General features: G+C 42.1%; 1 protein-coding gene across 4 annotated transcripts in view; it reads right to left on the bottom strand.

The window, feature by feature from the left end:
- The window catches only part of PATJ (PATJ crumbs cell polarity complex component), a 140,001-nt gene that overhangs the window by 67,150 nt on the left and 45,537 nt on the right, over positions 1-27,314 (bottom strand). For all 4 annotated transcript variants that reach the window (XM_032117749.1, XM_032117751.1, XM_032117750.1 and 1 more), the window contains 10 exons: positions 23,857-24,066; positions 22,863-22,982; positions 19,648-20,019; positions 18,413-18,533; positions 17,730-17,886; positions 16,659-16,730; positions 15,639-15,816; positions 14,696-14,806; positions 13,860-13,937; positions 10,685-10,802 (listed from right to left, as the gene is read on the bottom strand). In XM_032117749.1, the coding sequence (XP_031973640.1) occupies positions 10,685-10,802; positions 13,860-13,937; positions 14,696-14,806; positions 15,639-15,816; positions 16,659-16,730; positions 17,730-17,886; positions 18,413-18,533; positions 19,648-20,019; positions 22,863-22,982; positions 23,857-24,066 (1,537 nt within the window). The remainder of the gene's footprint in view (positions 1-10,684; positions 10,803-13,859; positions 13,938-14,695; positions 14,807-15,638; positions 15,817-16,658; positions 16,731-17,729; positions 17,887-18,412; positions 18,534-19,647; positions 20,020-22,862; positions 22,983-23,856; positions 24,067-27,314) is intronic.

Genomic DNA, 27,314 nt, shown 5'->3' with positions numbered 1-27,314 from the left:
AGCTTAAAGCAGAGCTCACACCTTCCTTGACACCCAAGCCAGGCGAAGGGGAGACACTGTTCTGTAGGAATCCAGGTTCATTAGCTGCAGCCCTCACAGCACCACTCATTAAAGCCCTCACAACTCTGCACTGGAGCCCTGGCTGGAGGCTCCCAGCCGCTGCCTCTGCCCTGCCTCACCTCGGTGCTCCGGAATCGTGGAATCAGCTGAGAAGGCAGAGGGGCAGGACTGCCAACACCAGGCAGCCCAGGGACAGGCAGGAGGGGCTGGGGCAGCTGTCCCAGCTGGCTGCTGCACAGCCCCATCCAGGGATGCCGGAGGGTGATCCCGAGGATGCTCCAATGCCAGGAGCCATCCCCATCCCCATCCCCGTGTCCCTGTGCAAGGCCTGCCCATCCCCATCCCACAACATCCCTCCTGCACACACAAGGAACAGCCACATTCTTCTGGCCCCAAAAGGCTTCGCTGAGCTCCTCATTCCTCACAAAATCCCTTCCCACCTCTTTCCTGGCCGTCGCTCACAAGCTGCTCGTGCTCATCCTTGCATAGAGCTCTCCTTACCCCCTCATCCATCACATCCCTGTCTCATCCCATTTTTTCCCCTTCCACTCTTCTCCCAGCCCTTCAGAGATACCTCAGTAGGCACCATGCTGGCAGGCTGGTCCCTCAGTGACTTTCTGCCCTTGAAAAACAGTATTTAAAAAATCCCATCTTCTATACAAACAATACTTTAAAAATCACATCATCCGTACTTCTAACAAATCAATCCTGAAATGAACTCTTGCTGTAAAATTATAGCATTGTCTATTTAAATCCATTAATGATGCACAACAAAGTGATACTGTATTAATCCCTAAATAACCTGTTTTATCCTTAAAAGAATAGCAAGTTACAAAATGGATGGAGGAAATTACAGCCAAACCTTATGGGTTTAAACTGGATTTTTTTTGCCAAACACCTGGAAAAAAATAGTTTCTGGTCCAGAACCTTGCATTAAGATTTACAGTTCAGTGCAGGAAAATGACAAAATCTGAAGGTCCAGGTTGCAGGTGAGCCTGGCACAGGGAGCAAGAGGCCCAGCACCAAGGGAATCTCATCCTTTCTCCTTCCTCTGCACCACGGAACAGTCACAGCTCTGCCAGATGGATTCCAGGACCATCACACACTGTAGTGATACAGGACATACACCTTTTGGCATACAGGGAGTGCTCTTTCCTCCCAGAGCACCTGGAGGGATGGAGGCTCAGTAGCACAAGGCCTCTAAAAGCCATTTGGGAGGTGCAACCCCTCTCTGCTCTCACAGCACAGTGTTAAGAGCCGTAACTTAGCTCCATGTGCAAGTGCACACACGAGAAAATGCCTTGTGCCTTCCCACCCTCTGGCTTTTCCTTCCAAATCCCTCCCAATTTAGGTACATGGTTCATCACTAAGTAACAGCACATTACAAGTATGTGTGCACAAGAAAGGCACAAGAATTAATGTCTGGGCATAGGGCAGCGATTTGGGATACACATCATAAAGTCACCCCAAGACATTATGGGAACTTATCTTATCTTGTAATCTTCCCAGGACCATCACACCACGAAAATGATGATTTCCCACCTCACCTTAAGGAGTGGGAAGTCTGTACTTCTCTAGAGAAACAAGAGTTCAGGATACTGTACAAGCATAACATTTACAGGTTAAAAAACCTGCTAATTAGGCTTACCATTCTGAAACTGCAGAAAAAGCACACCGGAGTTTATAAATCTGTGATAACTAATATACTTGTTTTTCAGTTAAAGGGATGCAGAACCCTTCTGAAACTACCTAATGCACTGAAACAAAACAAAATCCCCACTGTTAAAAGCACTTAGTACCTACAAAACAATCATAAAGGATCTGGCAAAGTCATGGTTTACCACTCCCAGCTTCAGACGTTTGTAATTCACCTGCAGCTCTGTCCCCTGGCAGTAGAACACTCATCACCTGGGCAGGAGGTCTCAAGTTCAGCTGGCTCAGCTGCAGCTGCTGGGATGGCTCCTGGCTCTGTGCTGGCCTGTCTGCACAAAGAAATGCAGAGGAGCAGGGTCCTCCCCCACTCTTGTCCTTCCCCCAGACCACGACCACGAACAGTCCCCTCACGGGTCCCGTGCTCCTGCCGAACCTCCTGACTCAGGAACCCCATTGCTCCACTCACTTCCCTTCCCCCTCAATATGAACTCTGCCCTTGGATCTTGAATTCCAGCTGTGGATGCTGACAGCAGGTGGAGGGCAGGGCAAGGACAGGGCTGGCAGCTCACAGCACCAGAAGCCCCTGGTCAGTGGTACCTGATGTGCCATCTAGATGCTGGAAATCCTTTCCCATTCCTCAGGTGGCCTGGATTAAGGGGTGTCTCGAGGGAGGTACTCACCCCATGCCTCTGGGGAGCAGAGCCCCATCCCTTCCAGCCACAGCACTTTTTACAGCCAGAGCAGCAGAAATTTGCTGTTTCCTTGATAACAAAATCGTGGAGTGGTTTGGGTTGGAAGAGACCTTAAAGCTCATCTCATTCCTGCCATGGGCAGGGACACCTTCCACTATCCCAGGTTGCTCCAAGCCCCATCCAACCTGGCCTCGGACACTTCCACTTGGATGGGGCAGCCACAGCTTCTCTGGCAACCTCAGATTATAACATTTCCTCTAATAACTTTTTGGGGAAGCACAGAGAGAAGCACAAGCCATGATCTCCAAGCACTGATGAAGAAAACAGACATGGACATCATCACACTGATTAGAAAGGGCTCATTATTACTTCTGGGGTAGCAGAAAGAACCACCTGCTCTCCAGCCAGCTACCACATCTCCTCTAAAGCCAATATGGCAAAAGTGTTCTGAATTTGGTGACAAAAAATGTTCCTCTGATGCAGACAGCCCACACACACACACAGAAGTATATCTGCATATAGATTTCCTTCCTAATGTCTTTAGCTTGCAATCAGTTTTCAATACACACGTGGCCACTACAAGGTATAAAGCAAATTTTCCCTGGTCTGTCACAGTGTGCTGTAGCCAGCAGACCTAGAGCTAAATACTCTGGATTGCTTTTTCAATGCCACCTACCTCGATAAAGAGCAATTACACACCTGCTCAAACTGGTGAGCGGTCCCTAAACCATGACAGGGAATAAGGGAGAATCAAGCCTTCAGACTGAGAAGCAAAAAATAACTTCAACTTCCTCCTGACAGTTCAAGAAGTGATTCTGGACAGATGTCTCAAATGCTGCAATACTGTGGAAAACTAGGTAACGTCTGTAAAGGATAAAATTATTGTCATGTAACATTTTTTATATTTCCCTTCTGTTAGAGCCTTACTTCCAGTACATATTGGGAGCAGCTACTGCTTAAACTGAGCAGACCATTTTGGAACAGAGCTATTATGCAAATAATCTGCTGTGTATTCTAACTGGAAGCAATGCTGTGCTAGTCTGGGCAAGACATGAGGCACTGTGGAGTTTTCTTTTTAATTTTTTTTTCTCGGTGCATTGGAGCAACATCATTTACGATGGTAATGACAAAAGGTATCTTCCCATCTAAAAACCAGGTTATTAGTCAAGAATATAAACACATAACCACCTTTTACGAGCTAGTGTCTGCGTTTCATTTGTCTATTTAAATATTTACATCCTTTTAACATGTTTTTAGTTGCAAGTCATTGCAGTGATATTAAGAGTACTTGGGTGAGAGCAATATAAAGACCTACTTGGATCATCGTCTCTTAGCAAGTTTGTACCTGTGTTTACAGATTTATACCGCAGACATTATCTTCTTTCTGAAATTACTTATCTGTAACACCGGAGCGAGATCAAAGATCCCAAACAACATCAGCCACCTGCACCAAGCCCCAGACAATGTAATAGCCTTATAACATCAAATCAGTGTATTTCATGCCGAGCATTTCAGTGCTATTCTCTGGATACCTGGCTGGTGTTGGAAGAAAAGATCTTACCTAAGAACAAATGCAATCTCAGGCAATATTTAAAGATTAGATTATCCTTCATTGCAAATAGCTCATTTGTTTACTATCACATTGCTTTATTCTTGCTATGCCTCCTTCTACCATGAAAATGCTGAATATTCAGTTTAGATTCCCAGCAGCTTTTTATTTTAGTCTAAAAACATTTACCTAACACATTCTTAACAAGCAAAGTGAAGAAAATTCAGCCATCTGTCTCTGCATTACAATAACAGTTACGGAAGAGTAGATTATTCTATACAGCAAGAAATTTAATGCTACAAATTCTTATACTTTAAGCACTGTGTGCTCCAGCCAGTTTTGTATATAAGAATGTTGAGCACTGACACACGCAGAAGCAATGATTTATAAGCAAACACAAACCAAAACATTTTAAAGATATTAAATGCATTCAATATTCCAATCATGCTATATGTCCATGCTTCAAACTGAAGGGAAAAAAAAAAAAAAAAAAAAGGATCTTTGCTATTATTTTCTCTCTCCAGCACTTCACTAGTTCTAAATTATCACTAAAAATGCTTAAAAATGACTTGCTGGAAACAAACACGATATAGAGATAGATGTGAATCCTTACCTGGGAAACCCCCTTGTACCATTGCTATACCAGCATGTACTCAGGAAATCTGCATTCCTGACAAACATTCAGGGCTGTAAGCAGCTCAAATCCTCATCACACACAGGCTCAGGGCTTGTCTTCCTTCTGACGACCTTGGGCCTATTTTCCTGAGATTTTTCTCTCCTTAAGGGCAAACCGTCTGTCTGTTTCTATTACGAGATGCCATCAATTATATTAATTTCGGGCTGCCCACAAGCTCCCAGTTACATCTGCCAGCAGAGGAGAGCTGCCTATGGAAGTATGCAGGGAGCAGCAGATCCCTGGATTCCCACATCTGACCCACGGATGCTCCCAGCTGCTGTTTGTGCTCTGCCAGCATCCGAATGACATCTCTATCCCCAAACACGAGTCACCCCCAGCGTGGCTGTGTGGCTGGCAGCTGCAGGTACCTTCCTGCTTAATGACCCACTGCATGGCAAAGGAGCAGTTAATAATGTTATTTATCTGAGCATCCTTTTTCCTGCGAGCTACTGGGGTTAAAAATTAATTTCTCTCACACAAACGGCTTCATTAAATCTGTTATTCCCCAACGCTGCAAATCTTGCAGTTTCCCAACACTGATATGTGTTCGTGGCATAGGGTTTGCTTGGTTTGTTTGGGGTTTTTTTTAATGTCAGAAAACAAAACCAATCTGTCATTATAAGCATAAAAAGGCTCAAACTTCATCATAACTTGTATTTTGCTGAAACCCCAAACAAGCAATATTAGTTTCGCTGCAATGAATGCTGAACTGAAACACTGAAAAGACTCAAAATCCTTCATTTAGTAATTAAAAAAAGCAAAGATAAAATCTCTCTCTGAATTTATAAACATACTCAGTTATTTTGGGAAGTCCTACTAATTCTCTCTTCCAAAAGCTACATTTAAAACAACTCAAAATACTCAGTTATTTCGTTAATATCATTAATTTGTTCATTTTTAAAGTTCATTGTCCTTCCTTTAGAATATGTCTCACAGCACACACACAGCCATCTGTTCAGTGCATTATGTCAAGCACACAGTAAAAACCACAAGAAGTCCCAGCTGCAATTTTACTATTACTTCATCAAAAATGTAATTTCCTCTCGCAATACTTCATCAGATGATAACTGTGCGTGTGATTCACAAAGGGAGCGAAGAAACCAGCCCGACAACAAAACCCCAAACGAACCCACCACCTCAAGCTGCAGTGACACCAACTCCCTCATCCCTCCCCGTGTGGCACAGCAGCTTTGTGGCTCTGCCCAGCATGTTCTGGATCTGATATTAGGGCTGGTTACAAACCCCACGCATTTGAGCTAATTATGGGTCAGAACAAGAATGGGAAAAGAAGATTAGCAGCACAGAGTCACATTAAATAGAGATTAACACAGAGCAGAAAAATGAAAGTGTCTGCTCTATTTGTCTAATCCTGGCTCTTGCCTGATCTAAGGAAATCCACCGTATTAAAAACACTTGGTACTATATTTAAGAACATTAAATCTTGCAATTACTACTTTTGCAGTATTTTATTTTCATAAAGCTTGAAGCCTTTCTCCAAGCTACATCTTCCCCTCTGAGCATCATCTTTGTTTGCTGTTGATTGCAGTGACATCTATTGGAGAGGCAGCGCTTGGCTACACGAGCTGCCTCCACTGAAGATCAATATTTTCAGCTGATCCCCTCCCCAAAATGAAAAGTAAAAGTTAGGATTGATTTTCCTTTGTTTTAGCACAACTTTGCATAAACCAGACTCTAAACAGTGAGACACCCAGGAGTTGTGAGTGGGTTGGCTTTTATTTAGTCATTTGTTAATAATCCTGGCATTTTCCCAAAATGCTGATCATCACGTTCCCATCCTTGCCCACAGCAGTGTACAGACACTTCCAGAGATCCTGTTTCTGCCCAGCCCATGTACTTGACCATACCTTCCTCAAAGTCTCAACTGAACTCGATTCCTTTTACTTCCATCTTTTATTTTTAATGAAATCACTGTGCTCTCACTGATCACAGACATCACTGGCACCTGGATGCTGCTAAAAACCTCAGGTGTGTTAAGAGCTGCTCAATCCCAACCCAACCCTCCTGCACCCACAGATTTATCACAACGGGGAATCACAGAACCATGGAAGAGTTTGGGTTGGAAGGGACCTCAAAGCTCATCCAGCCCTGCCCAACCTGGCCTTGGATACTTCCAGGCATGGGGGATCCACAACTTCTCTATGCCAGGGCCTCCCCACCCTCTGAGTCAAGAACGCAGTCAAAATACCAGGGAAGTTTTAAAATCTCTTGCTTTAGCAGAGAAACCACTGTTCCTCAAAAAGCATCTTAGGAAGATAAATCATTATGCTTTCTTACAGCTTCATTGATTTCTACATTATCTAGAGACAAAATAAAAGGAAGGGGGCATTATTATCCCCTTATTAGATACAGTTAAATATCCTTGCAGACAGGAAGTCTGAGCACAGCAGTAGCTTAGTCCATTATCTAAGCCACCTTCCACAAATTTTTTATTAACCATCTATTTTTATTATTTTAGACTCATTTGAAACCAACCGGATCGATCTCAGTCAACTAACTGACAAAAGATTTCACTAAAAATATAACAGCAGTTGGAATGAAGGATTTCAAGTTCTTTTGCCAGTTGTCTTTTCAGTTTTCCTAGAATGGTTTTTCAGCTCCCTCCTATCTAATTTATGTTTGCTGCAACTCGGTCACAAAAGCATATCCAAATTGTACAGCTAGGAATTCCCCCAAGGAAAACCTCACGAAACATTCCATTACAAACTGCTCTGCCCATCCATTTCCTCTGCTTCTTTTTACTACCAACCCCTCATTATGGCAATAAGCCACCACGGGGTGCACATAAGTCCATTAGCAGGTTCTTAGAGCACACTTCCAGCCATCCCCACTCCAGGGAAACACACCAGTGCCTATTGCTGCCGTCTGCAGCACAGCTGCCCATGAGCACAAACAGCTCCTTTGTGTGCTCTCCCCTCCTTTTACTTGTTTTGATTAAAAAAAAAAAAGGCAAAAAAAAATCCCATTCACAACCCGGTGTTTTTCAGATTTGGGATGTCTTAAAAAAAAAAAACCTCTTTCTCCAAAACAGCCTCTGCCACGGGCAAGTGTGGGAAGGGAAAACTCCAAACCTGTGTTGTAATGTTTCAGGTCTGGAGGATGAAGCATTTTGAAAGCCCCTTTTGCAACAGGATGGACACACTGCAAGTTGTGCAAAACTGTTTTCATGCATAAACTGAAAGCTTTGAAACAGCAACCTCAAAGCAAAGAGAAAACAAAACCCACACATAGGTTCAGAGCTGGGTACTGATAAAAGATTTGGCAGTGCCACTAGAAGAAGAAATAAACCAAGAGGAAATACAACTTTCAATTCGCCTTCAAAGTCTAGCAAAAGCTACCTAGGAACTTAGGAAATTATGCTGGAAGTAGTGGTGGCATGAAACATAAAGGTGAAGCAGATCTGAAACTGAAGGTCTTGGGTGCAAGAAGTCACATTTGAAAAAAAAACCAAACCAAACAGCTGGAACTTTAGACTTCTTAAACCACAGAAACATGGAGGACATGTCTGGAGTTTCTCTAAACCAAAAACTACCTCACAGTTCTGTTCCCAACAAGGATTTGCCCTCTTAAGATCAAAAGCAACACTTGGAAAGAAAAGGGAGAACATCTACAAGAAATGACTGTTTGTTCCAACAGGTCAGCAAGGAGAGCTCCAGCTTCAGCAGTGGGAAAGCAGAAATAAAAAGGAGCATTGCCAAAAGGCAAGTGGGTTTAGACCCCACAGGGGAAATTCAGCCAATACCAAAAGGTTATGCAGCCACTTTAAAGGGGAAACAGACAAAACATGGAGACTCTGAGGCAATATGGATGGGACAGAAAGGAAAGGAAAATTCTCCAAGTATGGAAGGAGGACTAACAATGCTCAACTTTCATTTTCAGTCTGGGGAATGATGGAGGATGTGGAGACAAAAGATGAGAGGAAGGGTTGAAAAGCAAGGACAAAAAATGTCAAGAGGGGCAAGTAAAGTATTTCTGGAGTTTGAAAGAAATTGATGGGCAGGTTCCTGGCACTGCAGCTGCATTAATAAGAATGCTAAAAAATAAAATAAAGTAAAATCCATCAGGAGCACAACCAGAGGACAGATTTAACAGCTGTCCCACCTCAAAATGCCCTCTAAAGCTTTCCATGCTGTGACAGAGATTGAGAACTACAGGGAGCAAATAAAGGAGAGGTAATGATGTGAATTTACCTGGGCTGACACCACATCTTCCTTTTAAGATACCTTATCTTCTAAATAAGGAGGGCAATAAATCCAGCTCACCTGTTGATTTATTATTAGTTAAGGTTAAAAACCCAGTAGAATTAGCTGGATAAGTGGGTAAGGAACAGAGCAATGTGGACATACAAATGGGCAGTTAAGAAAGACAAGTTCTTGCCTGGGTTGGGATTTCTGGGAAAGGTGCTCAAGAATCAGGACAGAAGTTATGAGCATCAAAAACAATACTGTACTGGAATTTGCAGAGAAAATTTTGTTTTTCAAATGATCACAGAACAGGGACTCTGTAAAGGCCCATTCCACAGCTGCCAAGATGCTTAATGTCATCAAGTACAGAGGGATCACTTCTAACATGCTTTTCACTGCAAGGGTTGAGGCACAAACTTAGTTGAAGCTTCTTTAGCCTGTTTTTATTTTTTAAGGAACAGAATGAGGTGAGGAAGAATATATCTCTTCCAAGATTCATGGAAAAGATGGCCACTGCAAAACATTCAGTCAGTAAAAAGGGGAGAGAGAAGGAGATTCCCCTGAACAGATCTGTGTGCTGCTGCCAAGTCTGGTAGGATTGATGAATTTAATATCAGCAGTAGCTTTACCTTTTCAGCTTCCAGACTCAGCCAGCAATATCAATAGGGATGGCAGGACAGCTAAAAAATGACCAAGCCCATGAATAAGGAATTACTTCTGTGCAAAGTATTAACTTAGGCCCAGCAAGCACTTGGATTGAGGCATATCCTAATTAGATAACTCAGGTGTCAGCCTACTTATCACACTTATCCTTTAACTGGGAATTAGAGCTTTAATAACAAGCTGGAATTAGTTTGTTACAATTTGAGGTTTACAGAGTCGGTTTGAGAGCTCAAGATGATGAGAAAATCACTGTAGCAAAAAAATACAAACTAAACCCCAACAAAAGCCCACACAGAATACAGAATGTTACAGGGATGGACATTAAATATCATCTCATTCCACCCCCTGCTCCAGGCAGGGACACTTTCCTCTAGACCAGGCTGGTCAAGGCCTCATCCCACCTTATACTGATTTGGTACAAAAGAGCATAAAGATAAAAGGTAACTGATTTTAGAAAGTAATTTAGGACTCCTAATTGTAAGTTCAGTATTCCTAAATATTTTACTGCAAGATAAGATATGGATAATAATATTCCATTTAACCAAAGTTGTAATTAACCAAAGTTGTAATTCAAAAGCAGCTGGAATCTAAATCATGCTGCCAGAAGCTCTCCACTGGCACTGCTTCCTACTCCTTAGGCCCCTGCTCTTCCAACAGAGTGAGTATCACCACAAACCACTGCCAAACCCAAATGGGACAACCTCAGAACCTTTCCCATGAAGAGTGCTACAAAACCAGAAGCAGAGCACCGAAACAACAAATCAGCAGGTTTTTCTTTTTAAAGGAAACCATCTTGCTTGAACAGCCTTGCCTGGGATCAGCAGCAGGTTTTCTGGACAAGGACTTTGCACCAGTGGTCCTCAACCCGCAACTGCTCGACTACCACTGCAGTTAGAGCAGTAACACAGAACATCTCCTGTCACTGCTGACATCTCTGCCCAAGCAACTCCTCCAGACACGGCTTAGATGTTCTGGGACTGAAAACAAACAGAGCTCTTCCTGTATCTCCTCAGAAGAGCTGAGCCCTGGGCGCCTGGCTGAGGAGAAGAACTATCTAAGTTACAAACCAGGCTGAGGATTGGTGCTGTGGCCACACTGAGCACCACTTCCCACAAGCAATAAATGGCTTATCCCCACCTGATTGTGTCCCACAAGTGCGATCTGACATAATGATCGGAGCACTACTCACTCTCTGCACAAGCATCCTCATCCTCCTCTTCATCCAGGGCAGCCTCCTCTGCATGATGCCTTTCGAGTGCTCTGTAAGGAGGTGGCAGCTTCATGGGAGGTGGAGCCCCATATTTTCTCTGATGGATTCAAAGACAAAGAGTTACATGTTTTGTAACCTCTGAGCACATGAAAAGAAATCCCATTGTCTGTTGCACTGACTGTGCACAGGCACAGCACTTAATTACAATGCTAAATTCTGCAGCAAAGGCTTTATGTGCAAGAAAGCAGAGCAAGAAGTGACACTGAACATCAAGAAAAAGAAACCAAAACACAACTGTGCATGCACATTTACTTGTTGACAAAAATACTTGCGTATTGTCATAAACGTCAAAGTGTGAACATTAATCAAGGGTTAAAAACAAACATTAAATTATACTCTGTTTCTTATTAGACTCCATAACAAAACTGTCTGGTGCTGATAAACGTCAATCTCTTTAAAATATAAAATAAGAACTGAATCCTCTTAGTCCATACATGAATATTCAACCATCACAGTCCGTCCGTACTTCGGCGTAAATTTAATAAAGATTTTGAGTTATATCTCCCAATAAAATTCTATTACCTCACATAAATACAGGCAGCTCCTATAATGATGCATATAGCGGCGCATGGCAGGAATACAGAGCAGGCTGGAGTCTGCTGGAGGCACTGGCTCAGCTCAGCAATTGGTTTTACAGCTCCAAGGAGCTGAGTCCTGCCTTGGTTTGCACCAACGACGACTCCACTAAATGATGCTCAGCTGCATCCCTTGCAAGCCCACTATTAATAGCAGGATGCATTTTAGAGAGGAAACACCAGGGAGGAGATGCCATTAGAGCACCCAGAATTCCCGTAATTAATTCCTTCTGTGGCTGGGAAATATGACACAACACCCAAACACACCAAGCCCAGGATAATGTGGGTTTTTTTCAGTGTGTGCAATGAAAGCTGAACCTGCGTATTGATTTTTAGATTCTTGAAGCTGAATTTGTAGAGAGTGGTGGAAGTAGTGAGCTGCAATATGTGGAAAATTTTGTGAGGTAAAGATATCTGTCATCTCATCCATTTAAAAAACATAACAGGAAAGTGCTGCACTGAACACAGAGTACAATAATGAATGAAATTAATTCAATCTACCAGTAGCAAAAGTGTACAGTGAGAGCACTTGGAAGCACAACAGCTGCTTTCTAAAAGCATACAGCACACTTAATGTGCCTCCCACTTTTTTCTTGAAGCCAACACAGACAGAACAGTGCAAAATCCAGATGATCCAGGAAGCAAGGGAGGACTTGGGTTCTACTTTACTGAGCAGGTAAAGATGGAGAATCTGCAGCCTCTCTCTCAGCTGCCTATGACAAATGAGTCACTTTATTATCGCTGTAATTTAGCAATAACTTACAGTCTAAATGTTGACCCTTTGGCTTTTTAAGACCTTAAACATTTGCTAGAAAGTCTGTGTGAAATTACACGAGGCACCCAGGCTTACCCAGCAGTTTTCTATGGCTCAGAGGGACAAATACCTCTCGTTCCTCTTGTCCCACTGAAAAGCCAGATGAGAAAATTGTGCCTGGCTACTCCATTACACCACGTTCTTGTATTAACACGGAGGCAAAAGCACAGCTTACACAGCCAACCAGCAAAATAATGTTGTCATCTGGTTTGTTCACTATTGTTTTAAGTGGTTTTATATAAATTAAAGTGATCATTTTGAAACAAACAGATCAATAGAGGAAGATAAACGCCATCAAATCAGAGAAAACCTTCAGCATTTGAAAAGATACAGGAAAAGGCAGATTTTCCAGCTGGATGTGGCTGCTTTCAAACCAAACTCTTTTGTGACTCTCTGAAGACTGGACTAGAAATATCACTGATTCCCCACAGGGATGTGGACTAATAATCCACTAATAGCAACTCTTTCCAACTCCGAGACGGCCCCACAGAAGTGCAGTGCGACTGCTTTGTGAGCCCACGTTCAAAGCCAAAAAGGAGCTACATATTTATGCACTGAAACTCTTCTATATTCCACCCACCAGTTTATAGCAGCAATAGATGAAAAAGGTCTGAAAAAGATTAGGCTCCCACTTTAACCTCGGAACGCTGCAGAACGCGACACACCGGAGTGCTGCAGATTAAAGGCAGCACGTTGCCAGAGGATGAGAGCTTTTGAGATTGGAAATACAGATAAAAAAAAACACAAGAAAAGGGGATTGTAAGTGCTTCATTGGAAGTATTATCCTCTGGCATGAAAGCATGTCTTCAACACCTTTTCTGATAACTGAGCCTCGCTGCTCCTGTCCCCGACAGGATCTGAAAGGAGTCTCACAAAAACTTTTGGAGGCAGGAGGGTCCTCTCAGGTACCCAACAAACACCAGAGTGCTGAGTAGGATCAAATGAAAACTTCATCCTATTTGTAGTTAAACTGCACCAGGCAAAATTTATTGTCTACATTAATTCTGTCTCTGCTGCTGCTGCTCTCACACCCTCAAACTACCTGAACTACACTCCTCAGTCAGGGCAAATCCCACAGGAGAACACCAAGGCCATGAGAGTGATACAGATGAAAATGAAAAATTAAAATTTTCCCTTATTGCAGCCATTAAAACAAATTCCCTGTTTTCTTCCAAACAGACTTTTTCTCCTTTAAAGCTGCTGTGAAGTGATTTAGAAGTCACTGTGCAGTAACTGCTTCACAATTAGCTGAGCAGCCACAGATCCCTTGGTCATTTCCTCCTTTTACACAGCCATGGGAAATGCAGGAGACTCTGTGGATTTAATAAGCCCATAAGGTGATTTTACTGCATTTCAGGCAGCCTTGCATCAAGGATATTATTTGTGTACATGTTGCCATTTCTCTGTTTCTGCTGAACAAAGGGAATCAATTTGCCTCCACATGGAGCAAAACAGGTACTTCAGACAGATGACAGTGAGGAGCTGTGCTAAGTACAGGGTTTCAGCACCCAGCAGACACCCACAGAATATATGTCAGAATATTTGGCAGAAATTTGGCAAAAAATCATAGAATCAAAGATATTTCAACAAAACACTTCAAATTTAATTTCAGACTTCGGAGGAAGCTTATCATAGAGTTAGAATACATGCTATTATACCATTTGATTTAGTAAAACCTGGGTATAGCACTGAATGGAATAAATACCTTATCACTCTTATTTTCTTTGTCTGCATCCTGATCTTTGCTGACTTTGATTCCCTTAGGCTGGGCAGGAGAAACCACCTGAAAAACAATGTACATTACACACATCAGACAGAGCATTATAGCTGCAAAACAAACATCCAAAATCAGTTCCTGACAACAACAAAGCTCCCCAGTGCACTCTGCATTTTGTCCCATGTAGAAAGGCATTGCAGTGCAGTCTATAAATTACATTCTTTCACTGAATCTACGGAATTACATTCTTACATCAAAAGTACACAGAAGTTGGGGGGTTCTGTGTGTACTTTGGGCAGGTAGAATTGTATGCCTGCTCTTACTAAGGCTTTAAAAAGTTTCTTGCCTTGGCCTCGAAGATGAGGAGATGCCTCAAATCTCTTGTAAATTAAACTTGCTCCCAGGTAACTGTTCCAGGTCCCTCTGGTGACACATTTTACAAGGAGCTGCTGGTGTGAACCTGACTGATTTTAATTACACCTTTGTTTCTCTGGATATAAACTCAGAGTTTATTTTTAGATTATGAAATATGGACAAATGAAAATGCACAGGGTCAGACTCTTATTACCCAGGTGGGAGAGCTGAATGAACACCTAGTCAACAGATTTACATCTACTCCATGTAAATCAGAGAAATGAGGTTTCCAATCAGGCCAGAGAAGTAATCAATCAATCAATTGGTCTGTAACTGACTGAAAGGATCCATCCTTGGGCACAAAAATTGGTAGGACTGCCTGAAAGGAATTTAGCCAAGTTTAAAATAAGATTTACACATTATATGTTACACATTACTAAGTTTTGGAATAAAAATAGAAATAAACTTACTTTTGGTACATTAGCCAAGCCCTGGACTACAAACACCACAGGATTTCCTGCATTCTTGATGGCTTCCACTGCTTCCTCGTGGGTGGCATTTTGTAGGTCTACCCCAGAAACCTGACAAACAATGTTTATTTTTGTTAGGTACAGAGTCATTACAAGGCATCAGACACACTTGCAGAAGATTAGTGTATCTGAGGAAGGCATCAAAACCAGTCAAGAGGAATTATTTGTAAAGTACTTTTTGATGATGGTTTAAAGAAAAGTGTACTATTTAGTATTCACAACTAAAAGATGGCCATATGTTGCCCAAAACAATTCTAGATAAAAACATAAGGAATGAGATTGTCAGAGTGTTACATAATGTTAGATCTAACTCTTTCAGATTTTACCTGTTTGTAAATCAAACCTGAACAGCACTATCAGCTTGGCACCTCAGATTCTGAAGTATTAATTTGGAGAAAAATGAGTAAAAAAAGCAACCAGAGGTAAGAGGCAGGAATGACATTTTCCCCCCTCCAGCACCTGCCAGAATCAGGGATTTATCCCAAACACTGGTTATCAGTTAACTACTCTGAATCCACACACACAAAATAACAGCCCATAATTCAGTATGAACAGTCTCTGTTCTTGTATGTATTAAATTTATGCTTATAGATATGCTATAACTTATTCCTCATTTATATGGGAGGAGGACACTCCTATTTTTTTCACTTCTCCCTCAGACACCAGGACACATCTTTTCTTAAATACACAGGAGAATGTTAAAAGAGCTCCATAGTCAGACCTTAAAAAAAGAAACACCACCAGAGGTTTCTTTTGGTTTTCAAAACACAGTGTTGTCAATACTTCATGAAGTGGTGGCAGTATTTTGTTCCTCTCTCCACCCAAAGCTGTTTGAGTCAATTTTTATTTCTTAGACTAAAAAGGAAGTTTTATCTCCATTTACCTCAAGTATTTTATCTCCAGTTTTTAAAGCCCTTGTTCTTCCTGCTGGGCTGTCTTCCAAAACTTGTTTGATAAAGATCCCTTTAAGTTCTTCTCCATTCTTCAGGCGCTTTATGACAGTTTGTCCACCAACAATACTGATTCCAAGAGACACGTGAGGGTCTCTGAAGATCTCAACACTGAAAAAAACACGTTTTAACAGTTTCAAACAGGTTTTTTTTTAAACTACAAATGCAAAGCCTTAAATCAATGTAAGCTCCTGGTCTTTCAAGAAGATTTAACATAGTAAAGAGATAAAGTCAGAAGCCTGAGAATGCTCTCAACAGAGTTGAGTTTTCACCCTGAGCAGATCTCACCCCACAAAAAGAACAAAATTCTGCTGCCAATCCATGCCCACTGGGCAGAGGCTTTTATTTCAGAGGAAGTCAGATCTTCAAGTAAACACTCATCCTCTTTCAGCCTGAGCAAAGTGTCTGGGAATGGGAAGCCCTGCAAGTGGCACACTAGACAAATAATGAAGTATTTCATACAACTTTCTGAACACTGACTTCAGCACACATTCATCACCTCAAGCAGGAACCTTCTGATCATATTTTACTCGGGACCATAAAAACAATTCACCTAAAAATGTTAACAATACAACAAGGATGTGGCTAAAACTTGGCCTGGCAATTTGGAATTCTGCCATGGGGTTTAGCAGGGAACCCGTGGAAAGGGAGACAGCACAGCACTATGTGCATTGTTCACACCTAATAGTTATTAAATGAGCAAGAACTTGTAGGTCATCCACAACCTAAACCAGCCAAGCTTCCCCAAGTCAGCTGTATAAATAGAAGGCATAATTCTGCTGAACATCTGTTAAAAATTCCCTGTCTTCAGGAAAGCCCAAGGTACACAGGTACCCTAAAGTTATTGGCAGAGGAGGAGAGGAAAAAAAACCCACCCAACAAGAACTAATCTGGTTCACAGAAAAGAAGACATAAGGTAAGTGGGAAGGAATAATGAAATCACATGAACATACGTCCGTGGTGGTCCCCAGTGGCTGAAGTTTGGAGTTTCTTCTCCTTCTCCTTCTTCTCTCTCGGGTAATTCACTAATTTGGGGCAGAGGGGAGGGGAGGAATAAAAAATAAAAGAGGCATCACCCATGCCAGGTCACAATTCCTCACATACTTTGTATCTGGCAGCAAGACAGCAACACCTTCTCACACTGCCCAGTTTAAAGCAAATGTACAGAGTCAACAGACCAGACAGGAATCTTTGTATTTAGGTTTAAATGTACTTAAGGAATGCTCCAGAAATAAACATGATGGGCAGACCAAATTTATAAGCTGCTCTGTGATACACAAATCTGCACTGCATTTACTCATTTGAAATGACTATTTAAGCAATTAACATTTACTTTCTGATAAATATGCTGTGATGCTTGGAGAGGGATATAAACATGCCAAAACCAGTAAGCAGATCATGATCCAAGTGAGAGAACAGATCCTGTGTGTTCCATTAAATCCTACAGAATAATCCTCTCACCTTATTGTTGAGCTGCTTTCCCTCTGAGAGAAGACTGCAGATGAAATTAGGGAAGTACTGAGGATTGGAAGCACTAGGCCCCGAAAGCTCCAATACCCACTGACCCCAAATTGGTGGGGAAAGACTGGGACAGATAAGGCAAATATCCACACCCAGTGCCAGCTCAAGGTTCCTCAGCACCACAGGCAGGACTAAAGCTTCCTGCAGAGGCCTGAGAGCCCTGGCTGAACTGCTCTTCCCAAAAGGAAGAACAAAGGAAAGGGAAAACCAAGAGGAGAGCTCCTTAAGGAGCCATGAGTAAAGGCTACATCCCTCACTGTGGAGTTAAGTGAAGGGGTGGCAGAGCCATTTGCACATTTCTGTTCCAATACTCAGGGGAGGAAACATGGGAAGTTTTAATGTTTTAAGCCAAACTTCGTCTCCTGGGGTAGAAGTTACAGATCTGGCTCTATGTCTATCTGAGCATTCCACAGACCCTTAATGATGATTCAGCTGAGTAAAGCAAGAGGACAGCTAAGACCATTAACTGAATGTCTTTCAAAACCTGAACTCTTCCTCCATACCTGCATGATGCTGTTCTAGGCTGAGCTAAGGTGGTTACTCTCTCAGATTCCTTGTTCTTGGAAAAAACATAATTCTCCTCTTTTAGTGCTTCCTTTTCAATAGCTTCCAAATCAACAGTAAGCCCAGGTCCTCTGGAGTCACTCTGAAGCTTTGCCCCTGAAGAAGAAAAGGGGTAGATGTGAACTTTTGCTTCCTCCATCCAGACACCCTTGGAATGAAACCCTTTATCCCACCAGGTTCCAGATGTGCTCAAGGCCAGGCTGGACAAGGCTTGGAGCTCCTTCCTCCTGAGCAGGGAGTGCTACTTCAGGCAGGTTGATAAATTTATTTCCCTGATGAATCTACCAAATTCTAACCATGCATCTCTGGCCATCTGACAAGGAGCAGCTTTGCTCCTGAGCACAGATCACAAACCCAAGATATGGGGCAATTATCTACCACAGGGAGTTGTGCTAAAGTCACCTCCAGTGCCTGTCACTTTATTTCTATATTTATTTATCACTGACCAGATTTGGAGGAGGAAGCAAGATTATAAAGCTGAAATGTACTTAGAGCCAGACTGCCCTGAGCCTGCAGCAATCTTCATTTGAATATTTTATCATTCAGAAGTGTTTGCGTTTTGGTAAAAAATTTAGATATATAAATATGAAATTATGAGATAAAGGAAAACCTTCTTACAAACCTAAATCCATCTCAGTTTTCACTCCTGACTGGGTTGGTTCAGTATCAAATATGTCTTTTTGGTAGCTGCTGTGTGCTGTGGTTCCAGAAAAGTGTGACCTTACAGTAGCATTCTCTTCACACTTCACAGAGGAGAAAAGAAGTAATTAAAGTTAGAAAGCAATGGTATTAACTTACACAGGGGTATTTGACAGGAACATTAATTTTTACAGCAAAGATACACATTTTCTCAGCTACATTCATATTTATTCAGGTAACTATGAAATACTAACTGCTCATTTAAATACTAACTGCTCATTTATGCACTGCATTAAGAAGAGGCATGAAAAATGTTGTATGCAATTGAAATATAAAGCAACTGTATCTTTCTCCTCACCTGTAATTCAGACAAAAATTTCTTTACTCTTGCTCATTTGGTTTTTATAAGTAACAAATGTATAAATTTAATACTGTGCACTCTTGTCAGTAGAAACTTCATTTTATCTGTTTACACACACTGCTTAAGGGTACAAGCCAAACAAAACCTGAAATTCTCTGTGGCTGTGATGTTAAATCCTTTTCTGCTCCATTTTTTTTCATATAAAAGCACACACACCTCAGACGCTGGTGCATGGGAGGCTGATAATATAACTTTTTTTATGGTAAGGGGATGAACAAAGAATCAGAAAAAAAAATAATTCTCAGAATACTGGAGAAAGATGTATAAATAAGAGTTTTGCAATTTACCTGAAGCTGTCTCCTCCTACTCCTTTATCCATCAGCATCCTTGCCATAATTCCTTGCACCACATCAGTTTTTGCTCAACTACACAACCTGGCTGAAGGAACTGATTTGGGTTTAAAAAATGAGAAGAGGGAACTTCTTTCACTGAAGACCCTGGACTATCAAACCCATGAAGTGACATTCTGCTGCTACTGACATGCCCCATATCAGCACAGCTTCCAAAAAAAACACCCAACCCCACAAGTCAGAGATGGGTAAAAAGACAAATTCAGGATGCCTGTAAATAACCAACCACATATCTTGCTCCAGCAGGTAAATATACAGACAATAAGTAACCTAAAAACCCTTCCAAAATGTACAAAAGGATAGACTGGTGTCTGCTAGAGGTACCCAAGTAAATAAATTAGTTAAGTTGCAGTAATTAAAACACTAGAGAGAGTCCTCAGGGTTTAGTTTTGGAGTCTGCCCTGAGGGATCTGTGCTTAGCATGGAGACCAGCACAGCATTCCTTACCATTTGATCTTTACTGAATGCATATTCCAGGGACTCTTTGGGACTTAGGCTAACACTGGATCTTAAATCTTGTATTTCAGCAGTCTCCAGTTGCTTTGCCCATCGTTCTGTATCCAGGTTCTTGTCTGAAGTTGCCTTCTCTCCACCTGATGCATCACATTTCAGGAAGTCTGAATCCTCTTCATACTCCTCATCCACCAACATTTCCCGTTCCTCGCCCACGTCCTCTGCTCTGGGTTTCAGAAATTCACACATCTCCCAGGACTCCTTCCCATACTCATCATCCTTCTGAGGAAGCTGAAATGACCTTCCCAAGTCCAAATGGGGTTCATCAACAAACTCTTCTTTAAAAGGTGCCTCATCTCTGAAACCCTGCAAAGATCATTAAAGGAAGAGAGATTTCACACCATGTTTCCTCCCAACTCTTTTAAAGCTATGCTTTATTTTTTGCCCATGTTAAAAGTGAATCCTGATATTTAAAGTGAAAATCTTCTACCTTTTGCGTTTTCTACAAGAAAATAGACTCTCTGACTTATGATTTTAACAGCAAAAGTAGACAGTGCAATTATTTTTTTTTAATATAAAGAAATTTAAGTTGCACAGCTAAGATACTGCTGCAGCCATTTGGAAAAACCAATCTGGACTGAAGTTAGGGAATGAAATTATTAATTAACACTAAAAGAACCACAGGAAAAAGTACATATAAATCTAGTTAAAGTACCTCTGTGCTTCAGACATATCTGCTGTTGCTTTATGAATGCATGAACATTTCTTAAAACACTGTCAGCTAAATAAACAGCCCAAGAGTTTGCTTATGCAACAGTGTCAGCAACTTAAAAACCCCAAATCCCCCCCAAATGAAAGCCATACTTGCTTTTCCCTATCTTGGATATTCCATCCAACTTTTAACCCAGAGTGGAGGGGAAATGGATGACCCACATACCCCCAAAAAAAGGATATAAATAACTGCTCATTACCTTCCTGTTTTAAAGAGAACAGAGCTCACCTTTCCACCAAATTCAAACCACAGAGCAACAAACCAAAACAACAAACAACAAAACTGAAGGAAAAGGTATTAAAACCCACTGTGAAAGATCTCACTCAACAGTTCTTTTCCTGGGATTCGTCACGTGCTTCCCCAACTTCCAACAACTCCTGTTTCTCCCAGATGGAATGGGGTGCTATTCATTGGCTCACAGTGAGGCCGCAGAGATTTTATGCCCTCTACTTATTCCAGAATTTGCCACACACTGAGAGCTTTTCCCCTCTTTTCTTCAGGCCACCAAGCCTCTGTGGCCCGAAGAACCCTCAAACCCAATTTCAAAGCCCTGAACCCCCAGACTCCGAAACCAATGGACAGGTTCAGGGCTCCTTCCACAAAATGGTTTTGTTCCTGCTTCCTGCCCCTTCCCAGACTCCCCACGGCACTGCACCATTTCTGACCTTCGGTGTCAGGATCCTGTTTTGTTACATTTGTACAAATACAGAGGGAAAGCCCCCAGACACTGCCAAGATGTTTGTATAATTCAAGTGAGAGGCAGGAGAGAAAACAAGAGAGAGGCAGGAGCATAAGGAAACAATGCAGTCAATAGCTGGCACGAAAGCAGAACACCAGCAATCTAGAAATTAGCCCATTTTATTAATTTAACTAGCATTAAATGTCCCTTTAATCCATTCGATCCGTGTACCTGATCTCACAAAACACCCAGGCTGAAGAGATCCTAATTCTCTCCATTTTCACTTCATTTCCCTTGGCTCCTGCAGCATCGTTCTCCCAACACTTCCCCAAGTGCACGGCACCTGAATCAGCTGGCTCTGCTCAGAACCACACAGGGTTTGTGTCCCTGATCCAGCAGTTTGCTCTGTGTCATCCCTGACTGCTGCACTGCAGCACCAGACGCCACCAGTGGCACAGGGAATGCTGCAAACGTGACACCGAAGTCCACGGTGGCAGCAAATAAAATCCTCAAGTTCCTTCATTTTGGGGTTGAAATTTTGCTTGCCAGGGCCTCAGAGTGGGAGCCATCAGAACACACCACTCCTGGCACCTGTGTGAGCAGGTAAGGTAATAAATGGATGGGAGTTTTAGCTACTACCAAAGCTGTCACACATGAGGTGAAACAAAATGCAAGTCAATTCCTCTGCGGGTGTTTTGTCCAAATTGATCGCTCCAGTTTCAGGACTTTAAGATAAAATATTTTCTTTAAAAGTACTTAATGACATTGGTTTTATTTAGGAAGTGGAAAACCAATCTGAGCTGGCAGAGGACTGATTCTCTGCAACCCTTCCCACACACCCAGAAAACAAGAAACGCCATTTTACACTGTGAAAATCAGTAAATATCATTTATCATCATCCAGGCTGATTTCTTCACAGTATACCCACATCTATCCCATAATACTGCTCCTTTTTGTGCTTCTAATCTACCCTTTCAGCATTAAAAATAGGTTTGCATCCAGAGACAGGTACACATGTTTAGCTATACGAAAATCTGGAATTTATTTTTCTTCCTGTGTTGCAGTTCTGGATGATCCTTTATGTATTGTATTTTTTGGTCTAAAAAGAATACATTTACCAGCATGAATTTTGCAAAGCACTCGAGAACAGATGAAAGTTCAAAGATATCCACATCTCTCTAGCTCTGCACTGGTGAGAACTGCAATATTATTGCCTATTACCCTGGTATCTGAGTTTCTCACTATCTTTACTGCCACATCCTCCTACAATAAACAGAATTATTTCTCAGATAGTAAGAAAGAAGATAGTTGAGGCAAGAGTAAAGAAATCACTCCAGAGCACATCAGAAGGCTACAGAAGGCTATGAAGAAGAAAATATTTCAAGAGTGCCTTGTACTCTAAACTACTTTTTTGTTTTGCTTCATGATAATTAAAAGCATTCTGCTTCCATTCTTTACTTTCTCTGCAAAGCTGATCCCACCACTTCTGACCAATAATAACAACACAGCATTCCTATTTCATATCCAAGGTAACCCAAGGTATTTTAATGACTTAATAAATTTGATGAGGCAGTCTGGGAACTGCATTGCTAAGTGCTCCCTGCTCACGATGCACTTGGCATACAGTTTGCTGTTAGAGGCTTTTTCAGAGGGAATCCAATGCTTTCAGTCTTATCTGAAAAACACCGTATTTTTTACTTTAAAACATAATTTCCTGTCTGTATAAACTTGAGTTGAACCAAAAAAGTAACCAAATACCTGTGGTGCTTCAAGTATTACTGAGAAATTGGTGTTATCTGTTGGCTCTGGAGACCCAGGGCTGCTTTTGATGCTGTTAGTATCCACACCGTGCATGTTCTCCTCCTCTCTGCTTTCTCCCTAAAACAGGTAATCCCAACAATGAGTCAGGAAAATGACAAAAAGAATCCCCACATTTTTCAATAAATTAAAAGGGAGAAGGAGAATCAGCCATTAGAGACAGGGAAAGGTTACAGAATTATAACAATACAAAGCCATAAATAGAGAGGATGAAGTCAACAGCTTTTATTCTTTGAAGATACTGGTTCGGATGTGCTAAAACCTCAAGAGATGTGTAGGAAAGAAAGGCAAATACAAGGATATGAACATCGAAATAGCAATTTTTAGAAAAGAGAAGAATGTATTTAACAGCTTTCCTACATTCCTATTTCACAACTCCTTTACCACTTTGAATTACAAGCACTTTCTGTTAACTGGGGCTTTAATTAATTTTGCCTGGGTGCCCTTGATGAACAATACTGCAGCATTCCCCAGTAAACTACTGTTCCAAAGCCCTGATTCGAAAAAGGAAATTCTGCTTGAATTTATAGTCTTGACTTCAAACAGAGTAAGTTTCTTTGATGTCAAAGCTCAAGCAAGCACTTAGCAGTGTCTCAGAGAGAAATGGGCACCAGCACACATTTAACTTGGTTGCTGAATTGCTGGCACCATGTTACACCTGTGCACAGTGCACATGGATTTGCCCAGGCACATCTCCCAGTTCCACGTGGATGTGCTTTAAGGAGGAACTTGAGGGTGCTGGTTTTCCAGTCAGACCTTTTGGACACTGAGCTGCTCATTTGCCAGAATTTCTGGACCTGTCAAGGCACAGCAACTCAGTTGTTTCCCAAATGCACACATACCCTACCCTGAATTCTTCCCCACAAACACAACAACCCCCTCTACACATGCCATAGGAGCAAATAAGAAAAAAATAGTTAAAATCAGTTCTTACCACCAAAGGCTTGCAGATTCCAAGGGAAACTGTACCTGGGGGCACAGATTTTAACACTTCCACTGCCTCTGCCAAGGTGGCACCATCCAAGTATTTCTCATTCACGAACACCAAGCGGTCACCCGGCAAAATCTGCCCCCCGCGCTCGGCCACTCCACCTGCCACCAGGGAGCTGATCACAATGGCTGTTCCTGCTGGATCCAAGGGATCCTGGGGGGAAAAATTAAAAAAAAACACCCCACAAGTGAAGGCCTTGAAAATGATGTTTGTTTGGAGTGCGTAAAGAGCACTCAAGCACGTTCATCCTCTAATGCTACAGAAATGAAGCCTGCTGAGACGTTCAAAAAACAGTCTGCTAACTCTGCCAAGGCTTACAGTTTGCAAAAAGGAAGATATTCCATCACTTGCCTAATCCATTAAGAAATGTTAAGATCTGAAAGGTGACCGATACCCTGCCTGCCCTCTCCTTACACACACAGACACAGCCAGGCCAACCTGCAAATAGAACAACAACACTGGCAGCCTTCCACCAGCCTCCATCCAGCCTGGGACGTGCTAATGTCACAGAAAATAACCACTCTGCACGTCACCCGAGGGCTTCAGAGCAGCAAAAAAGATGGTAAAAATCATTGCAACGTCAGAAGTTTAATTCAAAATATTAAGTTCAAATGAAACCCCCAAATCTTGAAGAGATAGCAGTTGATGTGTGCTGTGTTACTGTAGCATTTCTGCTTTGTCAAATCCACGTGACAACTGCTAAAAGACATTTTCTCCTCCTTAACAGGGTACAGGAGACAGCAACAGAAGAGTAACTAAGATGATTACTGAGAACAAGGAACACTGTAGTGGTGGATACAGAGAGTGTGAAGCACAACAATATTATACACATTGTAAACTGATGCAAAGATACCCACTTCACTTACTCTTTTACCCAGTACTGGCCTTTCCTTTGTGTCCTGTACCACTTCTATCATGCCTTCACTCATTAAAAAAATTATCCTCAATCCAATGAAAATATAAATTATTTTATGGTGGCAGAAAGAGACACAAAACAACTGTGTGGGTTTTTAATTTTTTAAAATTTTTGTTTCCTCGTTTGTTTTCCTAAGATTGCAAATAGCCTTTCTCCCCCTTGGTAAGGGCTGATAAAGTTCAGAAATGCTCCTTGCATGCACTGGCTCTCCAAATGCATAATCATGGGCTGTTTTTCCCTCAGGACTTGCATCTTATTTGGGGCATGGGAGGGATAAAAAAAAGGGCAAAATTCAAATCACAAAGACCACCATGAATTCAGCACCTCAGTGTTAATTTGAAAACAGGAATGCTTTTTAAACTCTTTATTTTTATATGACTATACACTGCTTTCCGAGGGCACATGTTTTTTAAGGTATGTGCAAACATATGAGGCAATGCCTGTAATATCTGTAAAAGGCTGAAATTAGAGAAGTGAAATTAGAGTTCAGCAGGAAGAGCCAAGCTGGAGCTGGATTCAAGTAAATAAAGATTAGCAACAATTCTCTCCCGTTCTACTGCTTGATCCTGCTCTTTTATAATCTTATGATTTTACAATTTATCCGCAGTGCACACAAGAGGTTTTCTCACGAGTGTCATGTCTTGGCAGCCAAGCCCAGCAGGCTCCCTGTGTTTGCCTCCTGTGCCAAGGTGCTCGTGCTGCCCGAGTGTCTGTGCCCAAACCTGCTGCACCTGGTGCTGAGGGGAGGATTCCCTGTGCTTTCAACAGCCATGAGCCGCATCCCCTCGGGAGATTTTCAGGAACAGACCAAAGAGCAGGAAGCTCAGAAGAATCCAAAGGGATTCCAGGATGGACCAAAAAAACCAGCTTTGCTTTAAGTGTTGAATGTAGATAATTGAAGTTATCGTTGCTCTTTGTTCAGGGTTGGCTTTGCCTGCCCTTGCCAGCAAACCCCTGTGCCCAACCAGCCCAACGACCCTGGAACCAACACAGACTTCTGAGATGGTTTTAATCTGGGGGTTTGCTCCACTGCAAATTAGATATAACCTTCTGGACATCTCTGCACACCCAGGATCCTGCCCAGACAGCCACTTTGCAGCAAAGCAGGCACAGTTCACACTGGGGAGGCTTTGCTGGAGAACGAAACCAGCAAGTTTTCCTATCATGGGCTCATCTCGCCGTAGCAAGAGAGGTTTATGCTGGTTCCCTGAATGGGTGAATGCTCTCTCAGCAAAACTACACCTTTGCTGACACAACAGCTTTTATAATATGACTTTTGCTGGCTTAGCTATATTGATAAAAAATGAACAAAACAAACCCAGCACTCACCCCCACCCATGCAGATAAGCTGACAAAATTCTGTGAGTGAATGACTGGCCCAGTAATTACAGTGCTGGCTGAGGATGGGGGAGAACCAGGTTCAAACCCCTGCTCTGCTTGATCCAAAGCTGCTCTTTTTTGGGTTCTGGTCTAGAACCACTTAAGCAGGACATGGGAATCTCACCATTAGCTGCTTCTATGCAGGGTCAGTGGCCTAACTACCACATTTCTGATGAGAAACAGCCCTGTTTCAACTCACCACTGAAATAAAAACAGTTTTGCTCAATAAATCACCATGTTTTGGTAAGAGATAATTTAGCTGAAAGAAGTGTTCCAAGCAACTTTAGTCCTCCTTCTAAAAAGGAAGAGAGGTCCTGCAAAGAAACAGATCCTAGGCAAAGAAGTTTTGAGGACAATGTGGTTACTTTCCCTGCTTCACAACACACACGAGCACAAGCCATGCACTGGAATTGCTTCATGAAGAGCAGCAGAAATCTTAAAAAAGGGGTCCATGCTAAAAACTGTTGTCCAGGAGAGCAGAAAACAATTCCACTGCTGATTTCAAGCAGAGGGAGCCATTGTACAGGGAGAGAAGAGCAGGATGAACTGCACAGTGAGAGCTCAGCCAGCAGCACCAGCAGCGCTCAAAACCTCAGAGTTCACCAGTGGCTGAACCACAATGCGACTGCCACGAGAAATGCAACAAAAGCTGCACAAGAAGGCACAGACCCACTGAATTTCAAGGTGTAATCACGCATCCATATTCCCTCTGTGATTTAATATTCTATCACAACGGTGGATTGCACTGTGCTTTCCTCATCTAAACCAAAGGATCACTGTGATTTTTTGAAGCCTTGCCTTATGATTTACCCTCAACCCCAAGCACACCCTAAAGAAACACCTGCCAAAACAAGACAGCAAACACCAAATTCACTGAATTCACATTTTCTAAATGGTGAGTGCAACTGCACCATGAGGGCTGTTGCCTTGTTTTTAAAAGAAAGCAGTGCTTGCAGCAGGATGAAAACCAGATCCTTGCCTTCTATACTAAGTGGCAAAGGTATAGTTTGTATACAGTCAGTATAGTTAAAAGGCAAGTTCACTCCCACAGTGGGATTTCGGGGCTGCCTCCATGTTAACAGACCAGCTAGAACCATTCCAAGTT

Source organism: Corvus moneduloides, chromosome 9, assembly GCF_009650955.1.
Source record: "Corvus moneduloides isolate bCorMon1 chromosome 9, bCorMon1.pri, whole genome shotgun sequence".
In the NCBI taxonomy this organism is placed as follows: domain Eukaryota; kingdom Metazoa; phylum Chordata; class Aves; order Passeriformes; family Corvidae; genus Corvus; species Corvus moneduloides.
Note: the sequence above shows the minus strand (reverse complement) of the source record. Positions and strands in the feature narration are given on the sequence as shown.